Raw genomic sequence first — 24,849 nt, forward strand, 5'->3', positions numbered from 1 at the left:
TGACGGCTGCTGAGCACATCATGGTGGGCTGGCATTTTTATTCATTTATTTTTTTCTCCAAGACTGAACGTTTCAAGGAACTGCACATGTAGAGCAGCTGAGACTGAGTCACCCACTGAAACAAAAGCACCCAGGAGCAGCCTGCAGGCAGCTTTCATCACCTGCCGTAGTCTGTGATCCCCTGATCGGGTAATCCCACTTATAATTTTAACCTCAGAGGAGAACATCATATGATCACATCTGATCCCATTCTGCATTACCCTATTTGTTACTGTGACATTTTGGGTCTCTTTAGTCACATTCCAAACAAAGCTCGCACACACACACACACACACACACACACACACACACATCTGACTGCTCTCTGGTGTGTGTGATCTGAGTGGCGCCCCTCACGCGTCAGGCGACGTTGACTCGACAGGTTTATATATGTGATATTTTTAGGTGATATCACGAAGTAGGTGGGGCTAATTTGTCTTGTTTAAATCGGAATGAATCTCATCTCATCCTCGTTCTGGTGCAGCAGACTGTCGGGTGAGCCAAAGATGTTGCGGTTTGGACTGGGTAGGATTATTGCGCATCTTTGCACACATGGATTTTGGTCAGTTTGAGTGATGGTTTGTGACCCGTGTAACAATGTCTCTGGTTCCACTGTTTCAGTTTGGCTGGTTTGTAGCCTCAGCGCAGTTTTTGGTAAGTATTAATGATTTATTTCCCTTTTCTTGACTAAACTCTTGCATGATGCGCTGGGTCAGTTGTTAATTGAGTCCTCCCCTGAGCTCGGGTGATGCTGCTGCTCTCTCCTTTGGATCTGCTCAGAAATGTCCTCGTCCGAGATATGTATGCTAGATTGTAACTTTTAGATAGAAGATCCATGCATGACATATGGTGTGAGAGCCTCTGTGTCTCTTTGTGTGCGTGTGCTCGTGTGTAGGTGTGTGTGATTCCAGGGAGACACAAATAAAGGCGGGGGACTGGAGTATGTGGCAAATAGCCGCCGTAAAAGAAAAAAAAAGAAAAAGAAAAAGAAAAAAAAGAAAGATCTTGCCTCGTTGGTTAAGAGAAAAGAAAGCATGTATTTTTATTTTTTACTTTTACTTTTTAGAAACTTTGGTAACTTGAGTTGGACGCCAGAATCCCCAGATACGCAGATAAAACCTTCTTTACGCATTTTGCACTGCATGCCCGAAGTTCTTGTGAACCAGAAAAAGCTGATGATTCTTTTGATTTTACTGTCTTTCCTTCATGATCTGCACTTGCTCTGATTTTGATTTGATTCGGATTTTTTTTTTCTCCCTCGCTTTCCTTGAGTGGGCAGAAGCCTCGGAGGTGGGATGCGTAATGTGCGCTCCTCGCAGTACTGCTGGAATTTTCCCCTTAGCACTGTTGCAAACAAGGGTGATGAAACAGGCGGGATGCTGTTAAGTGAGAGTGGGGGCGACGCAATGTGCCTCTGGTTTGACCCTGAGCGCATTTGGCTGGGAACCGCACTTCCCATAGCTTATTTTAAGCTTGTGTTAATTTGCATAATATGTCCCCTTTAAGTCATTGTGGGTAACCACTAAGTGCTGTATCGTTATCAGCTGGACAAATTTCAGCATCTTGAAGACGTTTTGCCGCTCAGCCGAGGAGCTTTTTAGGTTCCAACTAAACTGGAGGGGAGTCTGAAGGCTTATAAACTCTTTGTGTGTCTTAGGGCCACTTGTGGGTCTTTGACTTAACCAGCCCTCATGGGGGTTGCTATGGGGCTAGGTGAGGCCAGGTGTGAATGGTTGTCAAGCTGTCTGGGAAGAGAACTCAGTACAGCATTGTATATGGGTGATAAGTAGTGTCTTAGTCCACCTCCTCTGTTCGGAGATGGTCCTTCCAGTTTAACAAAGATGGATTCTTTTACTCCTCTTTCACAGCATCTGTCTTCTCTGTCCAAGATGTTTAAAATGTTGTTCTCAGTGGAATGATTTTTCTCCTTCGGATGTAAGTGGACAGCAGAGTCTTGACCTGAGGAGTTGGTCCTCCTGTGCTGTGCCATTCGTTTATGGAAAGGTTGTTCTGTAATCCCCAGTGTACAAATCGGTGCCGGGCTGTGTTGAACAGGATTAACTACATTACTCTGTTTATGCCTCAGCTTTTGTCTTTGGGAAGGGCAAGTGTCTGCCTCCGTGTGTTGGTGGGTTTAAAGTAAACCGGGATATGATGTTTGTTGAAGACCTTCTCGAGTTTCTCAGATTTTCCTACAACACAGAGAGTGATTGTGTTGTTTTTGACGAAGGTCCAAGGTTTTAAGTGCTCCCCTGATGTGCCTCTGATGACCCTCAGCTTGTGAGAGGTGAAACACCTTTGAAAAACTGAAACACGTCCAGTTTCCTATGATACAGCACACAAATTTACCATGACCTGGATGACTGAGAACCCTCATCAACATAAGGGTAACTTCTTAACCCATTAACCAGTTATCACCAATGACTCAACTTGGATCTTGTGTGTGTGTTGGCAGAGACTACTGTGGGGCCGCATGCAGCTGCTATAAATGGGTGTGACAGGTGAGTGTTGCCGTTCTTCCCTCTCTGTGTTTAGAGATTAGGCATGGTGCCAGTCAGTTTCCTCAGATGCAGCCTGCAAGCTGTGGGCACAGTACTGATCTCAACCATGGTTGTGATCCAGCAACAGAATTTATCAGACAAGCATGTCTCGCCAGCGACTACATTTTAACAGCATTGTAACAAGTATCCAGAAGTCACAGGTGAAGATAAAAAATGTAGGAAGTCTGCATTAGAAATTCTAGAAATGACCAGATGTTTGTTATATATTTTGCTGAGCTGTGTACTTGCAATATCCCTGACCTTTCCAACAATGTTTAAACTCAGAGAAGTCAACACATTTAGTGTCCAGGGTCAGCAAATGAGAATACAACTTTCAAAGGTTATCGGATCTATCTGGTGAGTCTCATCAGAGAGATTTTGATCGGAAGGCGTAATCGTGTTGTTATTTCAGGTTACTTAATGTTCACCGTCACTGAGACAGCTGCGGGATTAGTCAGGTGTACATCACTGAGTCAACACTCCACAGAGGGTTTTGCAACTTGCGTCAGGATAGTTAAACATGTCCAACGAAAATGGACAGCAGCTAATATTGTGTAATGCAGGTTACTCCCTGCACCTTAACCACCAAGACACCGATGTCAAGTCCCCACTGATTGGCAGCTTCCAGCAAACAAGGCCGAGCCGGGATGGAGCCACAGAGGGAAAGCCAGAAAATATTTTCCCCATGACACATGACCAGTTATTGAAGTCAAAGCCAAATCACCATCCATGGCAGTGTTGTAAAATGAAGTGTTTAGTGGACAAAAATGTAGTATACACCCACGAGGGTAGGATGAGTCATCAACATTTTTCATTATTCTCCAGGAAGACTTTAAAATACTATTAAAAAAAACTAAAATGGCTTTTTTGGCCACTATGGGGCCTGATACTGGCATTTAGGTGTGATATGGATCAAGCCATATGAACTTTAAATATCAAAAGTAAGTAAAGTAAAATTAAACATGCCTTCCCATTTACAGTGGAGTCCAAAAATTCTGAAACCAGACTTAAAACCTCTAAAATTGTCACATAAACCTGTGAATAATCAGAAAGTTTGAGGATTAAGAAAGTAAATGAAAGTTTCAGAAGCCATATTGTTGTTCTAAGCAGAGACGAGCTGCATCTATGTGAAAACATGGCTTGTTTTGAAGGGGGCAGTGCATGTAACTTTAAAATGTGGATTTTCAGAAGCTGGATCAGCTGCTTCCAAAGCACAAACAGGCAGATCCAAAGTGACCACACACTCTGAAGATAAATACATCAAGTTCATTTTAGATAGAAAAACAACATCATCACAGATACAGAATTTATTAAATAAAGAAGGCTGCTGTCACGCAGAGTCTCAGAGGAAGAGTCTCACTCTTTAAAGCACTTCTCAGAAATGCTTTTGCAGAAATCTCACAGTGGATGTCTGGAAAAATGTCTGGATGGACAGAATGGTGTGTGTAAGGGCGAAAACAGGAAAGAGGAAGATGCCAAGTGTTTCAGACTCACTCAGTGGAACATGTGATGGGAAGGTACGACTCGGGGGCTGTGTTGGCCTCTGTGGAGTTGGAGACATGACCAGAGAGGACATTCTTCAGACACACACTCCACCCTCTGGTTTGATCACTGTGGAAAAGGATTCATACTGCAGCAGGATAATGAGCCCAAACCCGCCTCGCAGCGTTGGTAGAACTACTTGAAGACCAAGGAGGAGACTGTCAGGCGCCCCAACACTGCCCTTTGAGTGCGCCCATTCTCCGCATCCTCCTCTCTGTGAAAGTTACAGATGCGGCCAGGGGAGACATTTTGCCGTGGCTCTGATACGCCTCCGCCTCTCCCGGCAAGAAACTTTAACCAAGTGTTTGTTTCGGGAAAAAAAATCTCTGTGACGGTCAGCCATCCTGACCGAGATCTCAGTGGACTTTCCCCCAGAAAACAGCCTCCTTCTCTGTGAGTGAGAGAGTCAGACAGCATCCTGTTTACTGATGTCGATTATTTAATTATGTCATTTAGAGGGAAAAACATAACTTTGTCCCTTTCCAGGATGTTTGGTGGGTCGGGATCTCAATCACAACACCTAACAGCAGCTGTATGATTACAAACAGTCAGCGGGTACACGTTTAGATCAACAGGAGGACACCTGGGGTAATACCTTGAAAAAACCCCCACAGATGTCAACATCATGACGTGTGCTGTCAGGCCTCTTTGGACCCACAGTGCAGGCTTACTGTATGAATTGCACACTGGTGCGTCTTCACGCCGGAGCTGCTTGGCTCTGTGTGAGTGAACAACGCTTCGGTGATAATACGGCAACTCTGTGTGAAACGGGCTAGGCCTGTTTGAAACTGAAAAAGTCATAAAGAATAAAGCAACCAAGTGTTTCGATGATGTTATTAAATTAATAACACTCAGGATGCGTTCAAAGTCTCTTCAAAAAAACGTGGCTGTCACTTGCGACCCATCTCTTATCCAGCTCGGCTCCGTCTGTTTGAAAACACCTTCAAGATGTCCAGTTGCCTGCGATATTTCACTGAGCCAAGAAGCCAAGTATTCTTTGACATTCCAATATGCTCTTTGGATCACTGTCAAATCAGGCTGGTGTAACATGAGTCAGCAGTGAGTCCATGCCAGATCGAGTGCATACTTTAAATCAAAAGGAGGACATAACAATTACTAAGATAGGCTGAAATTTACGGATATTTTTAAAAAGTTTCAACTTTTCACTCAAACTGTTAGTTGATACTATCATATGTAATAAATATTTTCAAAGAAGATCAGAAGAAATGCAAAAGTGTTTTGATGCTGTATACTATGGATCCACCAATTATTGACCTGGCTGACTCTGAGACCCAATATTCAACATCTCTGTGATTACTTGAATAGCGTTTCTCTGTTGTATCATCAAAGTGAAATATCCACTCAGGCTAAATAAATCACCCTGTAATGGGCAACTTGCCATATTATTTACTGACCGCATTCATGGTCTGAGGATGAATAATTCATAGTTAATGTAAAATTAAGGTGTAAGTAAGGATTGAAATATGTGGGTGTGAGTGTTTTCACCAAAGTCCATTAGAGGGCAGTATTACAAAGGACAAGGGTTCATATAATGCACATAGGCATGACAGGAGGCTAGTTCATCTGTAAAATACTTGTACATATATGTTGTAGTCAACCCTGATGACTGTCAGTGGTAATAATGTGGATTACGGTGTCTGTGCGTTGCAGAGAAATCCACCAGAAAACCAAGCCCAAGCACTGTGAGAATCAGATTCATCCAGGCGCAGGTCTCTCATGTTGTGGAAAGGAGGCTTACAACCCTGCAGCCGCCACATGCTGTAGAGAAAAACATGGACCCAACGTGACAGGTAAGACATTTGTGTAACGGGAAGTGAGAGGACGCGACAGCCAACATTATATCTTCAACATCTTCAACCAGCATTGAGAAGTTTGTGCTGACTTGTGTCGAGAAGTAGTGAAAGAAAGCAGGAAACATGATGATTGCATCGTAACGAAAGTATCACGAGGAATCCACCTGATGGGCTGAGAGAAGAAGAAAAATATCAATCTTAAGTCCTCCCAAAAATGAAAACTCAGTCATTATCTTCTCATTTCCTGTCAATAGAAAATCAGGTGAAGTTTCAAAGTCCACAAAACATTTCTGTATTAAAACATAAGAAAACAACACAAAAAAACCCATGAGATGGATCCAAACCACCGATCCAGTGCGTTAAAACCAAAAATTCATGTGAAATCACAACTTGAGCACCCTCGAGCTTGTGTACCCACTCAAGATGCTGCTTCAGTGAACATTTTAGTTTATAAATTACGTGTTAATAATGTCTTTATAAATCAATTTGGGATCTCTGGGTTTCCAGAGACTTGGATTACAGAGCGTGAGCTCTAGGGAGCCACGTTTTTTTATGTCCATTTGAGTTGTTTTGAAGAATGCTGAACATGAAAATGACTAAATTATCATTTATGGGTGAACCTGTCCTTTAAACACTGCCTCTCGAAGACAGACTTTGTATGATCGCTGACCCATGTGGCCCCCCACTTCCTTTGGAGTTTCATAATTTTGTTTCAAATGAAAGTGTTATGTGTCCCTTAAATGTACCCACGAGGAAGTCAGAAAATCGAAAGCACATCAAAGTTATCTGTGCATCCCCATGATTGACTCAGGAACATTGTCAAAGGTCTAAACAAAATGAATTCTATTTACTTTTTAAAGAGGTTCATCAACTATCACTGCTAACTACTCCATATAATTTACTCTTAATCACCAGCATATTACACCTAGCTAAAACTTCTCTAATACTGTAGTCCTGCAGTTTCTTCCCTTGGTTTCTCAACAAATAGCTGCAGTTTGTAGGGCTCAAATAAAAATCAGAACTGTTGCTCGTTCTTTTTTTTCAGCTTCATGAATTTTTGTGTTTCACTCGTCCTTGCATATTATACTTCCCCCAATGATACGTTGGCACTCATCCCTAATATTGTGTTTTAAGATCCTGAGTCATCGTCTAAGATCTCCACTTCTTCAGGGCTCCAGTTGTTTAGGAGAATCAGACACAACGTGATTGTTGGAATTTGGGCAGCCTCTGAGTTTGAGAGCTTCTCGACAATAGTAGCAGCAAATTGTCTGGAGTCTTCCTACTGTCTGCGGTCGATTATAAACCAGACCTTTTGCACATTTGGCCAATGCTGGTGTGGATCTGGTTTTCCCATCTGGACCGGCACTGGGCCAGCTCCAGCACAGATGCATTTTATGAGGCAGGGACAGTCAAGGCTGCTGTTGTATCACTTATCGCACCCAGAATTCCAACAGAAGGTGGCAGAACTAGAGACGCAACATGTTACAAGTCACACTTGCGACCTGCTTCCTTAACATAACATTCCACCTAAGCACCTACTTATATTCAATGTTAAAAATGTTATGTTAAAATCACCGTTTCCAAAATCCAAGGCATTGTCTTCAAATTATTCATACAGTTGAACCAAAGGTCCCCAGCCTAAGGATATTAAATCAGCAATGATAAAAAAAAAATGTAGCAAAGTAGGAATTCCTCACACATAAGAAGGAGGCATTACAGAATATCAGCAGCGATGATTGACTATGGCATCCACAAAACATTCCAACAGGTTGCTTTAGTGGTGGAAAACAAAAATCACCAAGCAAAATTTAACTCTTACAACTGCTACGTCTGTGCTTGCCTTCTAACACTTTTTGAAGTACTCCTGAGTGCGGCAAGCCAGACGTTCTCCCCGAAATAGTCTGTTATGATAGAATTGCGCGTGCGCAGTGTGGAGCACTTATTTTTTCTTGAAAACCGTAGCCGCTGCTTGAAGCCCGTATTAACTGAGGTGGCACAGGAATATTTAAAACGCAACAGATGACTCTCTGATATGTCACGCATGCCTTCATTTCAGGAAGGGATTAAAGAAAGGGGGATTACCTGACTGAATTGGGCAATGAACGATCAACAGATGGATTGGTTTGTAGTGAACAATCACCAACAAAAATATGTAACATGGAAATTCCCCAACGAGCTGTTTCACAATGGCTGCACTCAGTCATTACACCACAGAGTTCCACTGTTCTGCGAGAATGCCCAAGCGGTTGTGGTTGTGGCATCCACTATAATTACCAATTAGCAGAATGTGAGCAGTTTAAACACAGTTGTGCACAGTTAATCAGTGGATGTGGCCCACGAGGCCAATATGCAGTACTGTAAATAGATGACAACGTGGGACATGTTTTTGACTGATTTATGCAACAAATGACAAGGTAGCATGATTGGTAAAAACTCCCGCCACCAGTTACACCATATGCTGCTTTACAACAGCTATAGTTCTTTCCTTAGATGGCCTCTGATGATAATTATTTCACAGTTACTGCAAGTAACTGACTTAATTGTAGCATATTGTGGTGCTGGTGTTAGTATCTGGACTTGATCTCTGTCTGTATATTGACTTGATCTCTGTTTCTACAGCTGTTGTCACAGAGGGTCTCAGTGAAATGGTGTCAGCTTGCTGCGGACTGAGTGCCTACAGTCCGGTCAATGAAATATGCTGTAACTCAACTGTCGTAACCAAATCTGTGGCATTCGCCCAGTGCTGTGACGAAGGTGGGTAAAGCTGGACACAACCGATGGATCCTAAAACCGCACAGAAACAAACAATCACTTACGGTCCTTTGATTTTCAGTAAGTGGACAGTATAGTCAGATACCTGTGATGCAGATGTGTGTTAGCAGGAGAGAAGCCATCACATCACGCTGCACTCGTGATCAAGCAGAGGCTTCATTTGAGTTGTGTGTGAGGTAAAAATATTGTACCATTGTGTTTGTTTCCACAGTGGCTTATGATGAGGACACACAACTCTGCTGTGGTCCGCTGAATAAGAGGATGGTCCAGGATAGAAAATCCAGGGATCACCAGTGTTGTGAATACAAGCAGTTCAATACTACGAGTCAGTGCTGCTGTTCGACCAATGTATCTCTTGAAATACATGAAAAACGCCACGAGTGCTGCAAAAGAATGTCAGGTACATCTGAATGTCAGCTCTTGAAGGAGACCTATTATGCTTTTTTTCCCTTTCCTACAGTGTTTTGTATATGTTCATGTGCATGTAAAAGATCTTAAAAGTTATTATCAAGGAACTTAACAAAGAAGCTAGGGTCAGTAATACTGACTATTTTTCCAAATGTTTGATCAGTTGTAACCCGCTCTCTGGAGTGTGGTCTTTAATTTTCTGGGGAAATTTCTTCATCAGAAGTCATACAAAGTAAATATGTTGGGTTTTAGCATGTTTCTCCACACATCTCCCATTGACTTTAATGTAATGACCCTTCTTTCTTCTTAAATTTCCTTGGTTATCATCCACTGTCATCCACCAAATCAGACGTCGGGGCTGGAATAGTTTCATTACTTGATCTATGGACTCTGTGTGAATGACGCCCTGTTTCTGGAGAGACAGGCTTCCTCCTCCTGCAGAAACTTTGCATTTTGGGTATTTCTTTTCCCCGTCTGGTGCAGTTTCCTAGCAGAGTGAAGTTGTTTCAGGCACCACGCAACATATAAACTGAGAGCACTTTGTCTGACCACTGAATGTTTGTGTGTGTGTCTGTGTTTGTTTTGGCCTATATGACAGTATCTGTTTCACCTTGACACCAAATGTGCCACAAGATTGCTGATGAGTCTGCAGGTCTACTGCGAACAGGAGAAGTTTTCCAACTAAGTTGAAGGACGAACACCATGTTGATTAAAAAATCAGTTGTAACCCACTCTCTGGAGTGTGGTCTTTAATTTTCTGGGGAAATTTCTTCATCAGAAGTCATACAAAGTAAATATGTTGGGTTTTAGCATGTTTCTCCACACATCTCCCATTGACTTTAATGTAATGACCCTTCTTTCTTCTTAAATTTCCTTGGTTATCATCCACTGTTAACAAGAAAGTTGCTATTTAATGTTTGTGGTGTGGTGACTGTATGTTGACTTGATCTTTGCCTTTACAGCTGTCTGTGGAAACGAGACCTACAACGAAAACATGGAACTCTGCTGTCAGTTAACTGTTGTAAAAAAACCCGAATCAGTGCTCAACGCTCAGTGCTGTGGTAAAGGTGAGCAGAGCTGAAACAAAAATCCTGAGACTTTACATTTCAGCCAAACAAAGCAGCATTTTAAAGAAGTCTGCATAAAAGTATCTTGGTGAAAAGCGGTGTTGTTCCAGAAGTTAACGTTATAAAGTTTGAAGTATCATTGTGTTTGTTTCCACAGTGGCTTATGATGAGAACACGCAGCTCTGCTGTGGTCCGCTGGATAACAGGAGAGTCCTGGAAAGAAAATCCGAGCATCACCAATGTTGTGGACAAGAGCAGTTCAACACTACGAGTCATTGCTGCTGTTTTATGAATGGATCTCTTGAAATACTTACTAAACACTCCAAGTGCTGCGTAGAGGAGACAGGTGCGTCTGAATGTCAACTCTTTAAGGTTTATTATGCTTTTTTTTATTTTTCTCTTTTCTTTCAGTGTTATATGTCCTTGTGCATGTAAACGAATTAGAAAATTACTGGACCAAATCAGACGTCGGGGCTGGAATAGTTTCATTACTTGATCTATGGACTCTGTGTGAATGACGCCCTGTTTCTGGAGAGACAGGCTTCCTCCTCCTGCAGAAACTTTGCATTTTGGGTATTTCTTTTCCCCGTCTGGTGCAGTTTCCTAGCAGAGTGAAGTTGTTTCAGGCACCACGCAACATATAAACTGAGAGCACTTTGTCTGACCACTGAATGTTTGTGTGTGTGTCTGTATTTGTTTTGGCCTATATGACAGTATCTGTTTCACCTTGACACCAAATGTGCCACAAGATTGCTGATGAGTCTGCAGGTCTACTGCGAACAGGAGAAGTTTTCCAACTAAGTTGAAGGACGAACACCATGTTGATTAAAAAATCAGTTGTAACCCACTCTCTGGAGTGTGGTCTTTAATTTTCTGGGGAAATTTCTTCATCAGAAGTCATACAAAGTAAATATGTTGGGTTTTAGCATGTTTCTCCACACATCTCCCATTGACTTTAATGTAATGACCCTTCTTTCTTCTTAAATTTCCTTGGTTATCATCCACTGTTAACAAGAAAGTTGCTATTTAATGTTTGTGGTGTGGTGACTGTATGTTGACTTGATCTTTGCCTTTACAGCTGTCTGTGGAAACGAGACCTACAACGAAAACATGGAACTCTGCTGTCAGTTAACTGTTGTAAAAAAACCCGAATCAGTGCTCAACGCTCAGTGCTGTGGTAAAGGTGAGCAGAGCTGAAACAAAAATCCTGAGACTTTACATTTCAGCCAAACAAAGCAGCATTTTAAAGAAGTCTGCATAAAAGTATCTTGGTGAAAAGCGGTGTTGTTCCAGAAGTTAACGTTATAAAGTTTGAAGTATCATTGTGTTTGTTTCCACAGTGGCTTATGATGAGAACACGCAGCTCTGCTGTGGTCCGCTGGATAACAGGAGAGTCCTGGATGGAAAATCCGAGCATCACCAATGTTGTGGACAAGAGCAGTTCAACACTACGAGTCATTGCTGCTGTTTTATGAATGGGTCTCTTGAAATACTTGCCAAACACTCCAAGTGCTGCGTAGAGGAGACAGGTGCGTTTCAATGTCAACTCTTAAAGGACACCTACTCTGCTTTTCATTTGTTTCCTTCAGTGTTTTATATATGTACTTGAGCATGTAAAAGATCTAGAAAGTTAAAAAGGTCATTTGGACCAAATCAGACGTCGGGGCTGGAATAGTTTCATTACTTGATCTATGGACTCTGTGTGAATGACGCCCCGTTTCTGGAGAGACAGGCTTCCTCCTCCTGCAGAAACTTTGCATTTTGGGTATTTCTTTTCCCCTTCTGGTGCAGTTTCCTAGCAGAGTGAAGTTGTTTCAGGCACCACGCAACATATAAACTGAGAGCACTTTGTCTGACCACTGAATGTTTGTGTGTGTGTCTGTGTTTGTTTTGGCCTATATGACCGGGTCATAGGTGACTTTATGTCAAGGTCCTTGACATAAAGTCACACAAGTTACTAATTTTAAAATTCCCGATCGTCTTTATGTAGCCTGGCAGTAGACTAGTTTTGCTAGAGCCAACCTAAGCATTTAGATTGCTTGCCTATAAAAAATGCTGTCACCTAGTCGGTCTGCCACTAGACAGCTGAGTGTTGATCCAGTCAGACTGGCAACATTTCAGTCTACTTTCAAATCTCCATTGGAGACTAGAAGAAACAAATAAAAGTTTTATTGTGTGCTGTCGCCAGCTACAGTAAAATGGTAAACGGTGCCAGCAGTAATAAATAATTGGTCTTGGTTTAATAATTTGAGATATACTTAGCCGCAGAGTTGACATGGCTCATAAGTCTGAACATGCATGATGAGTCAGATGAACTCGCTCCACGGTTGATGTCTAGATGGAAATGCACACAGCTGTTGTTCTTCTGTTTTCACCGCTGTGCACTCAAAATACTTCCTGCTTTGTGTCCACAGGTGTGCAGCCTCTGGTAAGAGACAACTTACTGTCTTCAACAGACCATTGCTGTGTCAGAGCTGTTTAAAGTTACATGCACTCACCTAAACAGCATATCTACTGTCTGAAATAACACAGACACCTGAAATGCTTCAGTAATGTTGTTGATCAGTGAAGATTTATGCATATCAACGTTCTATTTCTCTTTTTCTTTTTTAAAGATACCTGGACCTCAACCCACCTGGTAAGTCAACCAAACAGTTCAGCCATCACACTGAAATCAACCAAACTTTTGCCACACAGTGGTGGGACAGTGGTGACACGTGGTTTTACATCAGCCCAGTTTGAGTCAGTAGAGCTCTAGATCTGTAAAGAATACAAATTTATCAATATTTAGAAACAAATATTGACCTGTTTGAAGAGATTAGATATAGAATTTATTAAAACAGTTCAATAACAGTAAAAAACTCAATAGTACTACAAAAAATAATACTGTTTAAAAGACAAACAGATTAGAGCGTTTCACCATAATAACGGCCAACTGCCTGGACTGCTTGAGGCACCGCAGGAGTGTGTATCCAATCAGTAAGCATTGTTGAGAAGTTTTGGCCAAGACATATCGATACTAAACTCATGTCTGTGCAGGAAACCTGAGAGAAAGACGTTTTTAAAAGTCTGTGTGTACTTTTGTAGCCTCTAAGCAAATCTCTTTAGTTTCTCTCTTCATTTTCACTTTCAGCTGTTTCAGTAGTCATGTTTAGTCACCACTGGTGAAAACGCAACGTCACCTGTAATGCTGCTTCATAATAAAAGCTTTTGAACGAGAAGTAGTTACAGTAAATGAAGCATGTCTGTAACTTTGTGAGTGGTGATTCTTCGATTGTATACAGATTGAGACAAATATGTCATTGGTTACGACACAACTTCAAGTGGGCAGCCTAGCTATGGTGGAAAGCAAAACCCCTGCCAAGGCGAGGCAGTTGAACCAAGAACTGCATCCTTGCTTTATGTTGTATCATAGTGATAATCTGTGTTTTTGTTTGTTTTTTGCTGTTCCCTGCACATCTAAAGCTCTGGTCCAGAAAAAAGCATCTGTGGGTCATCTTGTTACAACCCAAAGAAGTTACGCTGCTGTGAAAAGAAGCAGTCTAACCGGTGCTGCACCACAGGTATGACAGTGGCCGTGATGATCCGTGTGTGTGTGGGCGTTTTGTGTTGGTTAACATGCAGGTGCTGGTTGAGACAGGGCGGTTAGAGCTGTGTTGGCAGTTTTGCTTAATGTCGGTTATACATAATGAGCAACAGTGTGGATGTACAAACTGCTTCGCCAAAACTTTCTCCTTCAGGGAACGTGATGTCACCACCACTTCCTTTCTAACTGAAGAGGCTTGTGAAGGGATAGACTAATAACTGCTGGGTGCAGTGCCGGCCCTGAGTAATTTGGTGCCCTAGGCAAGATCTTAGCCGGCACCCTGTTGCATCACAGTCAATTTCACAATCAAGTGTCATACACTCACAGAAACTGCGTGTATGTATTCAAGATTTTAGTCAAAGTCAAAAATATCACACCAAATAAAAACTGAAAAAAGAAACAATATAAATAAGGCACTGTGCAAACATATCATCTCTCAGGCTCAGAGTGCCGTCCCTCTCTTATCTATTGTTAGCTTCTTTGCAAAATGACCTCCAACTCCTTCCATGTTGCCATGTGGGTATTGTGCTCCTGGCTATCCTCATGAACCTTCAACAAGTGGCTTGCATTGTTCCAGTCCTTTAGTCTTTCCTTATTAAGTCTGTATTCTTTTGGAGAAAACATTTAGCAGCAGAAGCAGTGCAAGCTATCATTTCTGTTTGGGTACATCAGCCAGCTTCTTTTAATTTTTTTCAGCATTGACACAAAGACTCGGTTACAAAAGTCATGTTGACACTCTCCCATCTTTGTCTTTGGGAAATGTGTAACTGCTTTTTTATTTGATGTGGTCCTCTGTGAACTAACTCTCATCTTACTTTGTCAGTTAGAAAAGATGGCCAGTCAGCAGGTCTGTTGGTGCAGCCTGTAGTCCTGATGCTGTGTCACTCTGCTGTGCTGAGGTAGAGGGACAGGAGCACCTGTTGCTGTGTCGCTGAGCTGGTGCTGAAATATTTTAAAAGTGCATCTGAAGAGAGAAAAGAAGTATATGTGACCATGTGCCCAAAATATGAACGAGTTCATGAACGATCATTCACTGAACGCGTTCAATCAATGCATACAGCACCAAAACTGTATCATATCAAAAAACATCTAAACTAAACACAGAAAATAGAAGCTGCTAAAATTTACAGCACATGATTGTGAAAGCTTAACATGATGATAATCTACTTGGTTTCCATCTAGGGTGGAGAACATATGGTACAGGTGGAAGGATTAAAGATGGTTAGGTTGCAAATAGGCTTCACTGGAGTTCATCACATTCATTTTTAATTTACCAATATGGCCAGCAGCATATGGCACAATTCTACCAAATGTATATGCAAATATATGTACAGTCCCGAGTTCAAAATTATTGTTTCATAATTCTAATTTATTTTTCAAGTTGAAATGTGTATGAAAATACACATTAACATGAATCCAACACATCATTAAGGATACATTTGTTATACAATCTACCCACGATCCCTTGTGCAGTCATGTGAGCAGTCTAGGTTAACGACTGCCTAAAGGGCTAGGGCAGCACTGTCAGCTGCTCTTGGACATCTCTCATTGGTTATTGTGAAAGCTAACTTCAGTTTCAGGGACATGGTTGAGGTAACGAAAGGAGATGGTTGTCATGGTTAAAAGAAACAATGGTGATAGCTGGTTTTCAACAGTGAACGAGCCCATTGTCACTGTTGTTTTTCTTCTGAGGGCAGTACCAAGTATGTGTCTCCAACCCCTCATTCACTAAACTATTGAGAGGTGAAGATTATTATTCAGAGACACATTTCCAAGAAGACAGCGGATGGGAGGGAGCCACACTGAAAGACTGTCACGAGGTGCATGTACAGATCATATTTAACACCCAAGGGATGAACCCTGAAGCTGAAATAAAGAGATAAAGCACTTCACTAACATTTAGTTAAAACAACACCCTGAACATGGGAGTGTGCACCTCCTCTAGGCTGACACCCTTCTTGTCCTTCTGCAGTCAGAGAAGTTTCCAGTTATTATTGCTGGCAAGCGCGTAACCATAGTAAAGATATTGGGGGGGTCCAAATGAGAGCCCTTCCCCTGATTTTTATTTTTTTTTCTCCGGGGGAAACTGATACAAAATACCAACAGTACCAACACATACCAACAGTTGTCCTGGTTCAAAGTAATATCACACAAAGCGATTATAAGATCCAGAAAGAAGCTCTGTGCGACTCTTTGTGCTGTTCTTCCCTGCTAGCGAGGGTCCCTAATCCGGCATGCTCCATTGGCGACACACGGCTGGTAAAAATTTTGTGTTTATTCGTTTCGCTTTTGGTGTGAACACAGCAGAGTGATGTTGTTTCACAGCTCTTAACTAGTCAGCTGTACAACCTGAATCTATTTTATCACTGCTTAAATATCTCCAGATAAACGTTAACAAGCACCCCAATCTTTAACGTTAAGTTTCACCTGAGTCTGTGTTGTTGCATCTGTGTGTTGCTTAGCAACCATTCTGTTGAATGTTGCTGAAGAACTAGCATTACATTGCTTGGCGGAAGAATGATTATTTGTTATCAATAAATTATTGTTACTGTGAGTTTATTTTATAAATCCTTGCCAGGTATATGTAGTAACCATTTTATAAAAGCAATAAGCCCTGTGAGGCCGAGGTTTACAGTGATTTTAGAACAGCTAAGGCATGACGCGCGCCTCTCAGGGCTTATTGCTATAATCTACTAAGCTAACGTTACCTATTTAGGTTACTTACGTTATCTAGTTACTTACTGTCTGAAAAACCCTCTTATGTCCAGCTGTCGGTCTTGCTTTCTCCGCTTTGTGGGAACTTCCATTTTATCCCACCTTCTCTCTTCAACAGCAACTGCTAAATCCGAATAGAGATGGGTGCAACCAAGTTTACAATTGGGCGGAGGGGGTTCACACACTTATGTTTTCCTTAAAAACGGAAATAAATTGAACATAAATAAGAAATAACGAGACAGATCTGTTGACAGAGTTTATAAAACAGTGCATATTTAACATATTTTCTACTGTATATTGGGGGGGACAGATTGCCATTTTCTCAATATTGGGGGGGGCACGACCCCCACAAAGAATGTGTGGTTGCGCCCATGATTGTTGGGTCAATATCAGGGATGATCAGTGGTGTGAGTTGGAAAGGTAGCCCCTGTGCTGTACGGGATGGATGCAAGTAACTACCAATTATTAAGCAGTAAACCATCTTGGGGTGTTTGTTGAAATTCCCATCCATGGGGCGGTTCTTCCAGAGTGGGAAAAGCCCTGAAAACATCACAGTGGCGTATGAGAGTGTCTCAGAGATGTGGAATGTATTTACCCCTCCTAACTAATAACTCTCTGCTGCCCTGGAAACCTGAAATACAGATTCCCACCCATTGCCCTGTGGACATTAGAGCTCAGTCTGTCACGTGTGTGTGTGTCACAGAGGGCATTATGCTGAGAAACAAGATAGCAGGTGGTGTAAACAGAAATGTGGCAACTATTCTGACATGTTTTTCACATCCACCTGATACACCCACACTTGTTTTTCTTGTTCCACATTAACTGACAGTTTCCCTGATCCCACTCCCATCCCTCCCTCATTCCCACCTCCCTCTGTTTAGGTCAGTGTAACGCTGCGGCTGCAGTGTATAACCCAGAAACAGATGTCTGCTGTGACGGCCACGTGAGGAAGCTTCAGCAAGATCAAGTAGGGAACTTACTGACTTGTTCACCTGGGTGGAGACTTTCAACAGTGCTTCTTTGTGTTTTTATGCTGTGAAAAGGAAAACCAACTTTTCCAGTGACATTTGTAGTTTTAATGTAATTAAATATTAGCCAACACCACCATCACAGAGAGATTGTTTTTCTAAGTTGCTCCATTCTGTACCCGCTGATAAGATTTCTTAAAGGGCCAGTTCACCCCAAAATCAAATATACACAATTTATCTCTTAACTGTAGGGCTATTTATTTATGTAGATTGTTTTGGTGTGATAGCAAGTACTTTATTCTACTAAACTACACACTCTAACATTGTCACTACGGTGTAGGGCACATGTCAGAGCGGGAAGGAGAAAATGAAAGGCATTTTTGTCGGCTGAGCTGTGACGTCCGCTAGCTCAGAACACTTTGTGAGCTAACCTGATGTCTTTGAGTAAATGTACACTTCTTCTGCACAGCGATACAGAAGGAAAACAGTGCCAAATTAATCTTCTCACAACAACCTCTGAGGCTTATTTTGAGTAACTTGGTCGTGGCTTCTGAAAAGACACATTGCTGTTGAGTTTTTAAATGTATCTTCTTGAGCACCATAAGCCAATTGCCATCTAGTTCCATTACATTCAAGAGGAGGCCAACAGCTCCAAAACTCAGCAGCTCACACCAAAACAACAGCAGGTCGATGAGGTTGGAGGGGAGAAGGACTTTGAAGGTGGTCCATCATGGGCTGGGGAGCCAGATAGGGGTGGTGTGGTTGCCGGGTGAGCAGGCAAGAAGCAGACAGAATTCTGGATGTACTGGAGTTCGTTGAGGACATTAGGAAAACGCTGTTGCAGTAGTCACTTCACAACGTGATGGAGGCATGGATCAAAGTTTCAGCAGCAGAGAAGGAGAGAGATGGACGGAGACGAGCTATGTTTTTTAGGTGGGAAAAAGGCACTTCTAGTGATTTGCTTTGCATGGTGTTCAATTAGAGGTTACTGTTCTGAAATGCAATTGCTGCAAAGAATGGTTAACAAGTCTGAGAGCTGACAGCAGTGCTTAACCATTGGATAAAAATACTCTGCTGTAAAATCAAAGCTTCGTAGAGAGAGCTCGGAGCTCCACCCATGTCCTTTTATACAGTGAGCGAGGATGCTTGTGCCATATGCACAGAAATCTGTGTTGTCATTGACGTAGTCACCAGTAACTGCTTGTGCAAAAGGATAATACATATCAATGCTGTGGTAAGACTCCTGCAATGTTAGAATCTATGCTTTATATGTGTTCCTGTGTGCTCCTTTACTGTATTTTTTCCTGAGTCTTTTAAGTGCTGCAGATAGATGTTTTAGGGCTTGGCCCAATCCAGACACCTCTGTTATACAGTGGCAGGGGAGACAGAGAGGATTTTTTAGAGATTAGTTTTCCTATATTGCTGTAAACTGCTGTTGTTTTTCAGCGCCGTGGCTCACCGGAACACTGCTGTGGGACTGAAGTCTATCGGCCTCTTACTGAGATCTGCTGCGACGGACACAGGTGATTATGCCTCATGTGGATTTACAAGTCTAGGAAAGTACTGATGAAACTCAGTGAAATTGAAAGGCTTTTTTAATCAGCTTTTGCGATGTCTGGTATGTGTTTTGTGAGCTTGTATGTTTCCCACAGTCAAGGGAGGAGGCTGTGTGGGAAACACTTGATTTTTGTGCCTAAGTGAGCGTGTGAGGTTACAGACAGTTCCATACAGACATTCCAGCAGCAACACTTACCTGGCATCTTTGGTTTGTTTTCCTGGCAAGCTTTAAAAAATGCACCGAGCCACTGAGCCAAGGAATGTCTGTCATCTGGGTCTGCTGCTGCTTCAAATTTGCACCTCTTCAAACACGTCTGTGTCTACGCCCGTCTCATGCTTGATTTAGTGTGTGTGTTATGTCTCTCACAGTCATGCCTGCCTTCCAAGTTTAAATTACAGTATGTTGTAAGAGGGCTCTGATATTTACAAATCACAGGATGTTTGGGTCTGGCTGTCACAGTGAAGCTGCATTAATCAGTATTTTTAAATAGTTGAATGACTGTGTGATACAAAATATGTTGTTGGTGAGAATTATCACTCTCAGCTTTGAGCCTTTAGGGAACAGTTTTGGTGTTATGTTTATCCCTGTATTGGATAAGATGAATATTTACTTCAGATAGAAAGTTACTCGCACTGGCAATCATTGCTATGGAAACATTTGTGTTGCATTTGTGTGACCTGGCAGCTCTTCAGATCATTGCAGACCAGCACATTGCAAGTAGTAGTCAGTTTCAACTCTCTTGTTGCCAATATTTGACCTTAACTGTTTTTAACAAAATGCCACGATGAATCCAAAAAAGTTGGGATGCTTTGTAAAACACAAGTAAACTAACCATTAGATCTATGGTAATTTTGAAAACAAAAACAATATATTTAATGTTTTACTTCATTAACATGATAGATTTATTGTAAATGTATGCTTTTTCTGAATTAGATGCCAGCAGGACAGGAGCACCAAAATACTGGGAAAGTTGTGAAATGTTGAAAAACAAACAAAATAAACACCTGTGTGGGACTTTTCACAGGAACAGGTTTATTGGTAACAGGTGATAGTATCATGATTAAGGAGCACCCTCAAGCAAGGAGGGCGTGACATTCTCCACTTAGTGAAACTTATGTATATTACAGCACAGGTTGAGGAACGCTTCATCAAACTGTTGTCAGTAAACACAGTTCATCTGCAACTGATTCATTCTGTTTATGCTTACGTTTTACATAGTGTCCCAACCTCTTCTGAATCGTGTTGTAGTAATAATATCTCCCTCTCCTGATTTGAAGCTCGCTCTGTTTCTCCACCCAGACATGGCAGAGAAAAAAACGTGCACTGCTGTGGAGCTCAAGCCTACCACATTAAGGACGCACACATGAAGTGCTGCGCTGGGACACTGTACAACCTGACACTGCTGGGATATAAGGGGCGGTGCTGTGGGTCCATACTGCAAAAAACAGAGGTATTGTTATTATTATTATTATTATTATTATTATTATTATTATTATTATTATTATTATTATTATTATTATTGTTATTATTACTGTCCAATGCATATCATTTGTGCCCATTTCAAAATATATTGATGATCATAAATGTACTTAAAAAGATTTAAAAATCCTGAGATTTGAGAATTCTATTTTTAATTTTTTCTGTCTTTACACTTTGTGTTTTCCACACCTTTATTTTAATATGGCAGTCCTCTCGAGTTGAGAGTCATATTTCCTCTTTTTTTTGGCTATTATATTTTGTTTTACATACACCATATGTTGATTTATTGAACACTGAGTGAAATGAGTTGCTAAAGTTACTTTTTTTAGCAGTAGTTTTACAAACAACATTTCTCCAGGGGTAGAAATGTAGTTTGTTCAAACTACTGCCAGGCTGAGCTACATGTAGTTTTACAAGTTACACTCGCAAAGTAGTTTCCCCAACACTGATCATCAATGTGTCTAGCAAATTTCAGACTGTTACTAAATATAGGGTGAGAGAGATGAAGTCAAATAGCAAAAAAAAACATCTCTAATGTGAACACAAACACCATTTGTTAACTCTGTATGCAAATGTAACAAGAAACATGCCAAAAGCTTTTAACCATTTTTGATATTAAACTGAAACTCAGCTATTGAGTTTGATGCTCCAGTCTCACGAATTCTGATCCTAACCCTGGTAAGATCCAAACCAGAGTGTCCCGGATCTACAGTAGTGGCAAACAAGCATATGTACAGTATACTGGCCATCCAGTGTTGACCAATGTTCATAATATGCGCCTTATAATTAGGATGTTTGCTGCTCACATGAGGACAAGAAGGTGCCCTGGTCTTTCAAGGTGGGATTCAGATGCTGCGGTCACCTCTACTACAACACCTCTCTGTGGGACTGCTGTGCGGGGAAACTGAGTCCAATCCACGGACCAGGACACCATCAGAACAAGACAATTGAGGGTCAGATGTGCGATGATGAATCTTTACCACATGATTTATATTCTAGTTCCTACATCTTAGCAATAACGTGTGTGATGCTCATTTTCAGAAGAAAGCCTTCAGTCACTGAACAATCTGAGTGAAGAGGAACTCTGTGAAGAACGTAAGATATCACTTTAGAACTGTTATAGATATTGTTTATGAATGGATTCTTAAAGAGGTCAAATAATGCGTTGGGGTTTTTTGACTTTCCTATATCGTCTTATGTAACATTTTTGTGCATGTAGAAAATCTGCAAAGTGAAAAAGCCCAAAGTCCACACCAAAGGGAGTTACTCTCTCCCACAGAAAACACCTGGTTTGGTGTTGAGCCTTTACTTCCATAACTTATGTTCGTCACTATGTAACAGGTGTTATATAAATATATATTTTTACATATTTATTATAGAATATTTACACTCAAGCAGCTGTTGCATTAGCTACATCCTGCCTGTTAAAGTAATGCGCATGTGCAAGTCTCACCAAAGATTGAGCAGAGGCGAGATGTCTCACTGCAATGCACCATATGAGAAGAATTATGTGTTTTCTGAAAATTAAAATATGTAAATGTATTCTAGACAAAAGCTTGAACCTGAAAATTAGCATAGTATGACCCCTTTAAATTGTGTTTGTTTGTGTCCCTGTTTAGTGCTAGTCGGGATTGTGGAAAGCGTGTCCCCGCACAGCATCATATTCAGCAGCATTGTGAAAGTCTGTGGAAAAACAGGAGTTGTGGAAGTTCTGCCCTCGCTTCAGACCCTGAACACATCGGATCACTGCAACTTCCCTACACTGATTCATGGAATGACCTATTTCTTCAACAGATCCAATATCTTCACTGATCCCAACCATGACTCCGTTCTCCAGTCAATCCATTTCATATTTTGCAAGTGTGGTAATTGTTTGTTCACAGCTGGTTAACATGTTTGCTTGGGTTGGATAGATCACTTGGGTGTCAGCCATTACTCATCACTTATTGGAAAAGTAGTTACATTACTGTACTAATCACTCACCAGCAGCAGTTATCACTTACATAATCTGTTACATTACTCTGTCACTCTGTCCATTTCCTCTGAAGGTGCCTTTCAACAACTCCGAAGCCTGCTATGAGCTATGGGCCAGTCCTTACTGCGTAATGTGGAGTTGATGAAGCAATTTTACATTGTGAAGTACACTTGCAGATCTGTTTGGCTGACTCAAGAAGGACCTAATACCCCCACAAACGGCAGCTCTTACCGTTTACACTGAGGAGATGACAGTGGTGACTCAGGGCAATCCTTGCACACAGCTAGATCCAGAGAGATAGCATCTTCTTGACAACTCTGGCATAGGGCAAAGCTGAAGTTTACAGTTAAAATGATATTAGGTTAGAGAGATGATAATTTAGACGTTACTAGTACACCATTAAATTAACTGAAATCATTACAGAATCATTTATATTTAAAGAATGACAGCAAAAATGTGGCTGACTCAAGACGCAGTGATGATCATTATCAGTCAGAGCCATAAAATTTGTCATACATTGTAGCACTTTTAGAATTATTGATTGTAAATTGTACAGGGGGCAAAATTATCGTACAAATACGATAATTCTCATTGAAACACATTGAAATACTATTTAGAAAATTAGTCAAAATTAGCCAATTACTCTGTGGAAGTTTGACAATTTATAGTATTTAATGTAATATTTATGATAAATGAAAAAAAACAAAAAGATTACAAAGTCTTAACAAAACCTGGTGATTCCTTTATGAACTTTTACCAAAGGTTTATCAGTTAACTTAGCTAATTATTATTTATTGAAAATAATAATATATTATTTAACCAGTTAAAAGCCTAGTTGAGATTAAACTCTTTCAAGAGTTAGCTGACCAAGGAAGCAGCATTTTTTGTACAACAGTAACCACAATAGAAACAGACATATAAAACTGTCAGCACACTATCAGGCAAACAAACAACTTGTAAACAGGAACAATTTACCAAAACTGTTTCAGCTGAGATTGAAGAACAATCCCACTGACAAAGACCACCATTCTTGTGATCTTTTGAAATATACTTAATGTTGGGAAAGCCATCTCTGAATCTCTGAGTTGTTGTCCTGACGATAATTCCGACAGCACATGAATGCACAGCAAGTTAACACGTCCTAAACAGTCAAATAAGCCAACATGCTGAAGTATATTAGACATACACTTTACACTGTCCTACTTGGTGCACAGTGACATATTTGCATGTGTACCATGAAGCATCATGCTAGGATGCACTCCCAAAGATTGACAGCAGCAGTACAAGCTGTAGAGGCTGAGATGAGGAGAAGACGACAGTCCAAAAAGTGTCTGATTTCTTCTTTGCTGTCATGACAGCTGGTAGCATGCTAGATGTATGTATATCTCATTTTTCACATAAGCTAAACAGCTATCAGCTAACAGGTATGTCTTTCATTCTTGGGCTGAATGACAAAATTGCAGCTGATTACTCACTTGAACAGCTGTACTGTATGTTATTAACATGATTTAATAAAGCCAGTGATCGATAATCATTTGTTAAAAATATCAGGGATACAAATATGCTATAAAGAACCAAAACCCAGGTATTGTAATTATCAGTCCTGTTCTCCTTATTTGCCATATTTCAAGTAATCGTAATTTCTGTACTGTTATACACAATTGAGGAAATGGTGGCTCATATGCATTTGTTGTACTGTACTGTACTATAATTTCATTTAAGCTAGAAATCACATTTTCATTACGCAAAAAATATTTTCAGTAGAAGTAACAGAAACTCATGAGATTGCATGTTTAAGTGTCTTTAATGGCAAAGCTGGTATACACATTTTTAAATTGCATGTTTATTTTTTTGATATATGAGAGAAGATGACTTCTATGTTTTGAAATAAAGTTTTAACCAAATAAAAGCAGTTTAAAGGAAGAAGGTTGTGTCTTATCTCACTTATTCATGGGCTTCTTGCCATTAGCAGAAGCTTTTCAGTGGTACTTTGACATAGCAGAGTGACTGTATGTCAGTTCAAGTCTTATCTTGCCTGAAAAAAAAACAGTTATGCATGGGAAAAAATGGTTAAGCTTTGTCCCAGGATGGACAAATGTCCAACGGATGTACAATTTGAATAGTCTGGATCCAGAAGGTCAAGCAGGCAGTTGACTTACGTCAACGAGCCTGAGATGAAAGAGGGGGGAAGACAGGAGAACTAGGGAGAGACTAGGAAAAGAGAGAGGAACTTTTTTCAGCTGAAAGGAAACAGGGTGTAGTCTCTTATTCTCCAGACTGTTGGCAGATTTTATTGTGTGGGCCTTTCTGGCTCCATTTCATTCAACAACAAGCCAGGTTTCTATCCACATGATATCCAAATTCTAAACCAGTTTTATCAGGCACA

At 41.0% G+C, this 24,849-nt stretch overlaps 1 protein-coding gene across 1 annotated transcript; it reads left to right on the forward strand.

Moving 5' to 3' along the window:
- The first annotated feature begins 422 nt into the window (after window positions 1–422).
- si:ch211-195m9.3 lies at window positions 423–24,386 on the forward strand. The gene is made up of 19 exons (XM_037086474.1): window positions 423–564; window positions 661–693; window positions 2,495–2,540; window positions 5,793–5,932; window positions 8,555–8,689; window positions 8,919–9,107; window positions 10,078–10,182; window positions 10,340–10,528; window positions 11,261–11,365; window positions 11,523–11,711; window positions 12,597–12,610; window positions 12,798–12,820; window positions 13,648–13,745; window positions 17,365–17,450; window positions 18,898–18,974; window positions 20,309–20,459; window positions 21,279–21,441; window positions 21,530–21,583; window positions 22,108–24,386. The coding sequence occupies exons 1-19, from the start codon at window positions 492–494 to the stop codon at window positions 22,377–22,379; spliced, it is 2,142 nt and encodes a 713-aa protein (XP_036942369.1). The 5' UTR covers window positions 423–491; the 3' UTR covers window positions 22,380–24,386.
- Window positions 24,387–24,849: the final 463 nt, after the last annotated feature.

This window comes from Acanthopagrus latus, chromosome 2, assembly GCF_904848185.1.
Source record: "Acanthopagrus latus isolate v.2019 chromosome 2, fAcaLat1.1, whole genome shotgun sequence".
Classification (NCBI taxonomy): domain Eukaryota; kingdom Metazoa; phylum Chordata; class Actinopteri; order Spariformes; family Sparidae; genus Acanthopagrus; species Acanthopagrus latus.